Raw genomic sequence first — 10523 nt, forward strand, 5'->3', positions numbered from 1 at the left:
CGTTCCGTTTCTAGCTTACATTCATCGTCAAACCAGCCGTTCCGACTTCTTTTGCGGCTGGGACCAAGTATGTTTGTGGCCGTATTAATGATAACGTTCTTCAGGTGATTGTGAAGATCATTTGTTGATGCTTCATCTTCAGGTCCTCTGTTGACTGCGGTTATTGCAACATCCATTTCCCCCTTATAGATGCTACGGAGGGCTCCGTTGTGAACGGCTTCAGTATTCACTCTCACCTGATTGTCAGAGGGGATTATAGATGGTGTCATAATTCGACCCCGGAGCACTTTGCCAACGAGATAGTGATCCGAGTTTATATTGGCTCCCCTATATGTTCTTACATTCGTCAAGGCTGAGTGGTAGCGGCGTTCGATCTGTACGTGATCAATTTGGTTGAAAGTGGTCCCATCTGGAGAGGCCCATGTATGTTTGTGGACCGCTTTCCGCGCAAACCAGGTACTTTCAACTACCATTTCGTGCGATACTACTAACTGAATAATCCGCAGTCCGTTATCATTGGTATCCCTATGTAAGCTATGGGAGCCGACGTGAATACTGGCTCAGTCCCTACTTGACTGTTGAAATCTCCAAGTATGATTTTGATATCATACTTGGGAGAGGCTTCGAGGGTCCACTGAACAGCCATTTCTCCGACTCTGCAGTCTCCTCTGTAGGGGCGTGAACCTTTATAATGCTTATCTTTCTAAATTTGCCTCGCAAACAGGAAATGCATAGCTTATTTTCAAGGCCGATAACAACAGGTTTCATTTTTTGGCTGAGTAGGAAATCTACTGCGAGCACATGGTTTACTGGATGGCCACTATAATATATGGTGTAGTGGTTCTTCTCCAGGGAATCGGTTGCTGTCCAACGCATCTCTTGCAACGCTGTTACATCAACCTTATATTGGGACAGGTTATCGGCTTGCTGCTGAGCAGCATTTGATCTGTACAGGGAGCGCACTTTCCATGAGAAAATGCGCAATTCGTTATTCCGTTATCGTTGACGGGCTCGTCGTTTTTGAAATCCATCCTGTTTGAGGGTCCTTCCGTAGCTTCGTAATTTTAGCTTTCCGTGTAGGGTTGTCAGCCCTACCCAACTCCCAACCTGGAGGACCAGTTTCTAGGCGCGGGAGACTCACTTTCATCCTTCTTCGTTTGCAGTTTTTCATGAAGAAAGAACCCTCAGCGATCACCACGTGGGAGTGGAGATATTGTTTGGTAGTAGAGCTGTTGGTGTTGGTTCAGCAGGCGTATTCTTTTAGAAAATCCATAAAACCCTTTGAAGTCTCGTATAAAGTTTTTTTTTATTAACAGAGTTTTAAACAATTATAAAATATATATTAGCTGGTGTACATTAGTTATAAAAAATCGTAAAAATAGCAAGTTGTAGATTCGACAGTAAAAAAATAGTTACTTTATCTTCTTTCTTCCTTTTTTTGACTTTTTTGGTGGAACCTGCTTCTGTTTGATCTTTCTTGCTTCGATCAGTTTATCCTGAAATCAATCATAAATTTAATGTATACAATGTTGATGCTTAATCAGTTAGATATGCTCTTTTCATATTTTGAAAAACAAAACGCCTGTGATGGATTTGAAGACCAGGTTCAACCGAAGTGTTCGTACTTACTAGCACAGAGTGCACAGTAGGTTTCACTATTGGTCGCAACCTATCAGCCCCTATTTCCTCTCTCATTTCTGCTAACCTCTCTTCCATTATCAATCGTTTTCCTGAAATCATGCAATACTGAAAAAAAGTAAAATTTAGAGAATATGTCGGTATTACTTTTTAATTCTCCAATTTGCGTCTTCTTTCTACTGCGCTCTATGTCCAATTTTTCAGATTCGTAATCGTATTTATTTGTTATAACCAAAATTTCGTCCTGAATTCTCTGCTGGATAAAATTGAATTGCATGCATTCGTTCTTTGGTTTAATTGTATGAAAAAGGAGAGTTTAACATAACAATCACTGAAATGACTGAGTTTCGAAGCTGTCTAGCAAATGAGAAAGGTGGAAGAAATTCAATGATTTAAGGAAAGAGCTTCGTTTTCGGCTCCTGTACTATATAAAGAAAGCGATATTGTTTTCTTCGAAAATCAGCCAAAGGATTTCTAATCGAATAGTAAATGTGATACAGACGTTGATTATGTTCTGATTAACATGTTTGATGCTTCGAAAGGCACTTTCTTCATTTTGGTATTTGTAGATATAATTGGATATATTTGTGAGCAATAGGTCTTCAGCGTTTTGGGTTTTCTGCTCTATCTGCTTCTTTTGCAACTTCAGATAGGCTCTCCGATAACGGTTCTCCACTTCTGTATTGGCTGTATGATAATAACAATAGAAAGGCTGGACTATGAATTTATCCAGTTACTAGCGAAAGTTCTAGTTACTCCAATGGTTGATAATATCCTCTTCTAAATCTGAATCATCTTCTTCGAAATTCATGCGCATATGATTCGAAGAAAAGGAGCGCTCCCCGGTAACAATCAAGTCATAAGATTCCAATTTCTCATACATCCATGAAAGCGTTTTACTTTTTTCTTGATATTCTTTAAAATATTGATTTTCGATATGCAGCAATGACTTCATGTTTCTGAAATGTTGAAGCATAACAAAAAGAAGAATTACAATTGAAGAATTTTGTTTTAAAGAGAAATCGATACGGCGTAAACACATAAGGAAACCTTGACTTTAATTTTTTTTTACCCAGATAACATACGCCTGAAGTAGGGCATAATTACTTTTATACAAACCATTTTCGTCAATCAAAATTAACTTTCAGGGGATTTCGTCTCCTGGATCGGTTTTCAGTTATATTCAGTTATTCAGTATTTATTAAATTTTTCTAATTGCCGGGCACGTGATTCTACTTTTTGCCAGGTGAATCGCACCTGCGGTAGTGTGGTGTCTCATCGTAACCGGCTCGTGTTTCCTATTTCAACTTCATACTACATTTTTTTGGGATGGGTGTATGGATCCATTTACACAGTGTTGGACCACCCCAATGGAAAGCTGTGGGACTAGCAACTATATACCTTCCCGTCATTAGAAAACTAGCCTAAAATCGTTTGATATTTGATATTTCCAGGTAGCTCCCTTTTTCTCCCATAGGGAGACTTCAAACCAGGGAATTCTTTTCGAGAAGAAGAGCCTAATTTGCAAGCTGTCAGCGCTCCTCGGCATCTTATCGACAATTTTACCCGAAGGGAGTTCGCCTATGTTTACATAGAATTGCTGACGAATTGCATCCCCCTTTCTACACGAAGCAATTCGATTCAGGTGTAAAGGTTTTGTGTTCTTGTGGGAGAAATTTCGTATGAGTGTTTTTCCATTCGTGCATAGCTTCAAATTCAAAATATCCCTTGATATATTCAATTCCTATGAGTTTACTTTATATGATTATGACGTCATACATGTCTTAGATTACGATAAGTTCCCGTGAAATACACAATTTGGACCTCTATAATTTGGTTAATAATAGTTGGATTTCTTTCAAACTTTCCAAAATTATGTACTATATGAGTAGATATCAGAATGGGATATATTTGCAGGCCTAGATTTTGAATAGGTTTTTTGGTTGGATAGCTTCTGACAACGAAACCTGTTACACTTTTCGGGGGACACATGTTTCACCTAATATTAGAAATAAGATCAGTTTCGGGAAGTACTAATCAAGTCTTTTAATTTGATACCATAAACGACCGAATTCGGGGAAAAAGAAATGTACACCCGCCTTTCGCATATATAGAGAGCCCCTTAAACTCAACGAAAAATGGCGCCACATACTATTGCGGAGGGATTCACAGATCATATGCTCTCACCAAATTTCGTGACAATAGTATTAGCGGTTTCTAAATAAATCTGGTGTGACAGACAAATCTGTGAAGAATTGCCAGATCTCCTATCAGTCGTGATCCCAGACGGCGGATAGGGGCACACCTATTGATGTCTAAATACGTGTTCTAGTACTTTTCGTTTCACGCAGACTTGTGAGGAGTTACCAGATCTCCCATCAGGCGCGACCCTAGGTGGCGGATAGGGGCGTACCTATTGATGTGTAAATAAGGAGGTATTCAATCGAAGTGCCACTTTTAAGAGATTAGATTTCCGTTTGCTACTTGTAGTCCAATCTAAAATTAACAGACAAGGGGTGGCTTCATCCAAACTATAATTTTTGGTTTTAAACGTAAATATATATTTCTAAAGCGACATACTCCCTTCATCAGTACAGAGCTACTTATAGCAGTTGCGATTATAAGATTCGTTTATACTTATTGGCTAAGAAGTGAGGTATTGTCTTCTATTTGTAGTCAAGCCTAAAATTGATAGACCAGTAGCTTACTCCAAACTACAAGCTTTTTTTTTACCCCCTCCATCAGTACAAAGCTACCTCGACCTAGAGTAGTATATATAGACACTGAGAGTGTATATATATACACTGTAAAATAATAACTTTAGTTTGGAGGAAGCTACTGGTCTACCAACTTTTGGCTACTTACTAATGGCTTTTAAAATTTTTGAACTATCAACCTAATTACCTGCTAATTACCACGGTGAGTCTTATTAATTTTAAGGGCACTTACTTGAATCTGTGTTTAACAGTCGCGTCGTGTCTTCTCTCAAAATTTCTAAACTTTCCCAAGGGCCCAAGGTTGTCATTCGGTTCGGTACCACTTTACCGAGAACACCAGTAACAAAATCGGAAGCAAATCGCTGGACGACAAAAACTGTGACAACATCGACCATCGGAATAGTAATCTGGTTGCTATTCATAGGGATCAGAGCCCTGCTTCGGAGAATAGCTTGGTGCAAAAATAGTTGAGCTGTCTGAGTTTATCAAGGGCAAGCACAATGTGTACCAAGCCGTAAAAAATATGGTGAGAGCTATTAGAGAGTTCTATAACAAATCGCAGCAGGAAGAACGATTCTAAGGACAAATCAAAATCTGCTTCTCCAAGAGTGTCACAGGTGACCCAAGTGACATCCAATTATATTGTCATCAACCTGCCACGAAACAAGAGAGGGCAGGAAAAAGAAAGATTGAGGATCCTCTGGGAAATCAGTTGGCGGCTAAGAGGAGAAAGGCATACTAATATTTCCCAAAAAACGAAACAAAAGATACGACCCCATATACGCTACGCGACGCGACACGGCCACAAACTGCACTGTTTTTCAAAATATCTTTATATGGTTTTGTAGGCAGCAATACGCCTACAGCCGACACTGCGTGATGTGTCGTGACATTCAGCCAAGCGACGCGACGCGGCTGAGTTGCCTGGCAGAGAATATTTTGCAGTGTCGCGTGACATTCACTTCAGGTATAAAAGGTTTTGTGTTTCTCTATGTGAGGAGCATAATGCTGTTCTCCATTGGATGATAGCATTGAATCGAGTTAACCTGCTGCGATTAAAATATCCCGGGTCAATGCTATCAGCCAACGGAGAACTGTGTAATGGAATTGCTTTACGTATTAACGCAACCTGGATGAAGTGGCATTCTACAACTGGTATTCTTTGTGATCGACGTATCAGCGAACGTCTCAAATCTAGAATTTACCGCAATGTTCTCTGTCTACCACTCTCTATAGTTCTGAGTTTTGGCCGACTATAAAAGACAATGAACGGCGTATTGCGGTAATGGAGACGAAGATGTTGCTTTGGATTAGTGGCGTGACACGTTCTGATCATATCCGAAATGAGAATATGGGGTTGAACCGATCGTGGAAAAACTGCGAGTGAGGCGTTTTCAATGGTATGGTCACGTAATTCGCGCTAACAAGAATTCACTTGCCAATATTGGTCTGAACATCGAAGTCAATGGTAAGCGACCAAAAGGCCGACCGAAACAACGGTGGCTTGATGCGCTGGATGGGGATTTAAAAGATCCAGATCAGGCATTTGATAAAATAAAGTGGCGAAACCGATCACGATGATCGGACCCCACTTGTGAACGGGACAAAGGCTGAAGAAAAAGAAGAAGATGTGAGGAGCGATGATAGCTCCGTGTTACATAGCTAAAAATTCCATTGCCCATTGAAGTTTGAACTGCTATAACTTTGGCGTTAATAGCCAGATTTCCATAAAATTTGGCACGTGTGTACGAAATATTGTCCTCTATCCTGATTTTGAGGTCCTAAGATGAATTTAAGAAGGGGTTTTTCAGTTTTGTATATAAAAAAGGAGAAGAAAGCGAAAGTGTGAATTCGTCCGGAGGCAATTGAGATCTCAAACAAGTTCAATTTGTTCTACTTGGAGATATTGAAAAAGGTTAACGTTGACCCTGACCTAATAGATCTAGGCGGAAATGTCAGCATGATTCGAAGGATCCAGAAGGGCGGCCTTATGTCTCCGTTGACAAAATATACTTTGGGGAAAACTAATGGCTTTCGAATCCAAGTTAAGAACTTACTAGGGTCACAGTATGGGCCCAAACACATGTAGTTTATATACAGTGTAAGGATCTCCATGAAGGTATGGGGAGAAAGGCGTATTGACAAAGAGTTCAATAAGTACCCTAAATACTTATTATGTGAAAGACTGACGTCTGACACTGACCGAATCCAAGGAAATGCTAGACAATCGCAAGGGGACGAAGTCTAATGATGATTGCCGGTGGCTTCAATTCTTGGGCCCTTGAGTGATGTGGCAAAGAAGCAAACGCAAGGAGGGCGCAGTCAGTTAGATTAGATAGAGTGTCAGTTGGAAATAGATAGGTAGATAGCAGTTGGATATAATTCTGGCCAACGAAGGGGATGTAAACTCCTTTCGGAAAGGGGAGTCTCCTTCAATCGTAGACCTGACATTTGCCAGTCTTGCACTGTTGCGTAATATCTCTTGGTTTGTCAGCGAGGAGTACACCAACAGCAATCACGAGACAATCTTCTCTGAACTACTGAGCCACAGGGCAGAGAATCATCTTCAGCGATGAGTACACCAACAGCAATCACGAGACAATCTTCTTTGAACTATGGATGGAGCCACAGAGCAGAGAATCTTCTTACACTAAACCGAGAAAGATGTCAGGCTAGTTTTGGTAGTTCAGTAGAAAACTCAATTACTAGTGGAATATCGCATTGGCCAGACTTCAATTAGCCTGCCAGTGAGCCAGAAGAGCGGCTTAGAAGACGGTGGGTAGAATCGATAAGGGCAAAAAGAGCGCACCTATAAGGATGACCGCAAAACCCTCAAGCTCGCCCTCCAACAGAGCAAGAGGGATTACTTTAAAGAGTTCTGTTCCGCAGATCACGTGCCTTACCCTCTTGTTGAAAATCATCCAGGGGTTTTCCCCCCAGTAAGAAAAGGGCGTTAACAACGTGCATCGGCCTCTGAATGTGACGGCAATACTGTCGTCGTCAGAGATGAGCCGCTAGAGATCCGCGGTAGAATAGGAGACAACAAATCTCTGAGTTAGGATTGCATACCGAATAGGGTCCTTAAGCTTGCCGTAAAATTCAGACCGGACATGTTCGCTGAGTTGTTTGAAATGTGCACGGCAGAGAGGATATTTCCTGCCGCATGGAAACGGCTGAAGTTAGTACCACTGCTAAAAGCTGATAACCCTTCAGGTAAGCTAACCTTCTACCAACCTATATGTCTTTTGGACACTTGGGGAAACTGCTAGAGCGAGTAATTTACAATAGATTATTCCCTGTTGTTATGGCCTCTCTATGCAGCTCCAGTGTGGGGAAAGGTATTGCAAGTCACATGTAACGTTAACAAACTGAGTTGAGTCTACAGAGGAACAGCGCTTAGAGTGTGGTCTAACCAGGACTGTCTTTAATGATGTCGCGTTCGTCTCGGGAATGATACCGACTGATATTTTGGCAGATGAGATGACCAACATATACACCATCATGTTCATCTCTTATCACAGACGAAGAACGCCAAAAGGAATAGATCTATAAATAGATAGCAAGAGCGTTGGGAACGCTCGGAAAACAGTCTATGGACCCACATGCTCATCCCTACAATCAAGGAGTGGTTGGCGAGACCGCACAGTGAGATTAGTTAAATTACAAGATGACTCATCCCATATACTATTGACATGCAGTATTGTCAGGCAGAAGAAAATCTTCGGTGTAGTTAAGATGTAGCTCTGCCATTGAAATTTCCAGCGGATTTTGTGTGGACCATTTAGGAACATGCTGATCCAAGAGCACGTGCTTACTAACATCTTGTGAAACTCCGCCAAAATACCTATCCAACAACACTGATGACTTTGAGGCTTTAACGCTAGGTGATGTTCTTGTTCAACGTTTGCTGCACGCATTATCAGAAGTCGAGAGAATTTAGAGTGCTCTGTATAAGCGGCGGCAGCAATTAAAAGCATAGTCGATTGAATTGCTTGTTGAGCTCAAAAAGGAAGTTAAATTTACGCAACTAAAAGATCATTACTGCACCTAGGTGGCAATTAGCATCACTGTTCGTAGAGAAGTAAAGCTCTGGCTTCGACTTTATAAAACGTTTTGTCGATTGGGGTTCTCTTTTTGAACACGGTTAAATGAAACTATGGACAACCATGCATCCGCTTACTAGTCGCATGAATATGCCAAGCTTGGTTTGCGCCCGTTTAACGGCATCTCAGGCGACAGGTGCCGCAGCCGACAGTACATATTGCCTCGGCAAGTTTACTCCTGATGAGCAACATATTGGATCAGGGCCTTGAAGTGTGTTAGAGCACTTCATTTAAGACCGAAACGGTACACTACAGTATACTGTAGGAGGCAATGTGGTCAGCATTGCGCTCGCCCGAGATTATTACCCTGATTTGACTCAGGCACTCATTTACAGCTGAGTCGACTGGTATCCGACGTCAAATCACGATACAAATTCCACTGCCACCAGTGTGATTCGAACCCCTTGTGCTCTATCGACGTAGCTATCTGGACACTACTACACTACCAGTACCTGATAGCTCGATGGATATCATGAAGCCCGACACTTGTTCCGGTGCTCTTCACAGATTACTACTAAGCCAACTTTTAACACCGCAGTGAACTGCGGTCTCACTCCGGTGTATGTTGATTTCTAGGATGCGGATTATGTTAACCGGATTCTATCTCTTTATAGTTTTGCCTTAAATGCGGTGTCTTCCATCGCGGGCCCGCAATACGTGCAGCGTTCCTACCTCTCGTGCTGCAATTCCTGTAAAAAACGCAACTTTTTGTTCATCAGCCCTCGATTTGTAGCCTATCTGACGGCATCTACGACAAGCTGTTCTCCTGTCAGATCCCCGTAGATTTCCTTGTACCATTATATGGGAGAAATTTCCACGTTTCTTTAGTTTACGACGAAAGATGTCTCGTTTTGACAAAGAATAAAAAAAGGTGTTGACAAAAAACAATCTAAAAAATTGCTTAAAATGTAAAATATATTACTTATGCATAGCAGATCAGAAAATGCGTTCCATGGGCGATCCCTGCTCATATTTCAATACTTGAGAGATTCGTAATTGATGAATGTAGTTAATACTATGTGGATGGAATAAGCAACAATTGTTTGTATCCCCTACTCGTACTTTGTTTAAAGGCAAGACTTGAAAGTCTTAAAAGGCGTTTATATAAGGACGCCAAATTTTGTAGAACTCCGATTTTATTTAGCCTGTTGCAAACCATATATCCAAGACTTACCGTATTGCTATCATCGAATCCGAAAAATCAACTCCAAATCCAAGAATGTCTTCAATAAAAAAGTTCCCAATCCCAATTAGAGTTGCGAGCTCAGCATTAATTTTTGCCATATTTTTCACTTCATCGGAGTTAGCTTCGAAAGCATCTAAATAAGACGGAATATCTGTCGCCATTCTGTTTCTAAATTGTTGTAGAGACCAGCTGAACAGGGTCCATGGTGGGAAAACATGAACTGGCACCGTAATCATTAGAATCTTCAATTCATTTCTGTATCTCGTTATCACATTGAGTAATAACGCCGCTCTGAGTAATGCCACTTTATTTTCGGAATATGGGTCTATGCTCTGAAATTAATGAGATTACCAGCAAACTATTAAGATAGATGTCACTATGAAAAAAGTACCAACATAGAGCGAGTAAATTTTGAACCACCCATGGCTTTAAGCGATCTCTGCAACAGTCTTACCCTCCGCACCAAGGCCTTGAAGTGTTGCAAAAGTGCTTCTGAGCTGCGTCCGCGAGGTTTTTCTGGCATGTTTTTAAAAATATTATTTCTTCAATTACATCGGAAATAGTTCACTTTTGAATCGTTTGCTTTATACAATATTTTATTGTCATCCCCCCGGCATCAGTTGTTTGAATAGTGTAGCTACGGAGGCGTGCGTTGCTTGGATGAAATATTTGACCAGGCTAGGATGATTGCTAGGGAATACATCCTAAAATAAGTTTTAAGTAGTTAATCATAAAAATTGCGTTTAGGAAGCACATGGGGATTGAAACCAAACATATACCAAGTCGTGGCAAAGTCCATGCTTACAAATGGAGTATTAGTAGGGTGATTAAAGGTGGAGGGTGGAAGAACACTCCCTTGTCTTTGACAAGCTGATACAA

The 10523-nt window shown here is 41.0% G+C and overlaps 1 protein-coding gene across 3 annotated transcripts; it reads right to left on the bottom strand.

Moving 5' to 3' along the window:
* Positions 1 to 1287: 1287 nt before the first annotated feature.
* On the bottom strand, positions 1288 to 10287 carry LOC119661532. Of its 3 annotated transcripts, none has more exons than XM_038070912.1 (7): positions 10040 to 10287; positions 9633 to 9976; positions 2395 to 2597; positions 2141 to 2325; positions 1786 to 1894; positions 1630 to 1730; positions 1288 to 1496 (listed from the first exon to the last, which is right to left on the bottom strand). In XM_038070912.1, exons 2-7 carry the CDS (start codon positions 9878 to 9880, stop codon positions 1413 to 1415), a joined length of 930 nt encoding a protein of 309 aa, XP_037926840.1. In that variant the 5' UTR covers positions 9881 to 9976; positions 10040 to 10287; the 3' UTR covers positions 1288 to 1412. The 3 variants fall into 3 exon arrangements, with proteins under 3 accessions (XP_037926840.1, XP_037926839.1, XP_037926838.1); XM_038070911.1 differs by having other exon boundaries at positions 1786 to 1891; positions 10036 to 10287; XM_038070910.1 differs by having other exon boundaries at positions 10036 to 10287.
* Between the last annotated feature and the right edge of the window lie 236 nt (positions 10288 to 10523).

Source organism: Hermetia illucens, chromosome 1 (assembly GCF_905115235.1).
Source record: "Hermetia illucens chromosome 1, iHerIll2.2.curated.20191125, whole genome shotgun sequence".
NCBI classification, from domain to species: Eukaryota; Metazoa; Arthropoda; class Insecta; order Diptera; family Stratiomyidae; genus Hermetia; species Hermetia illucens.

Bases quoted from the DNA above. Each gene is read 5' to 3' on its own strand.
- LOC119661532 (XM_038070910.1), bottom strand. From the start codon at position 10,167: ATGCCAGAAAAACCTCGCGGACGCAGCTCAGAAGCACTTTTGCAACAC. The intron at 9,977-10,035 runs GTACTTTTTTCA...CATTAATTTCAG, and splicing joins AATTTACTCGCTCTATGTTG to AGCATAGACCCATATTCCGA. The intron at 1,497-1,629 runs GTAAGTACGAAC...GATTGATTTCAG, and splicing joins CTACTGTGCACTCTGTGCTA to GATAAACTGATCGAAGCAAG.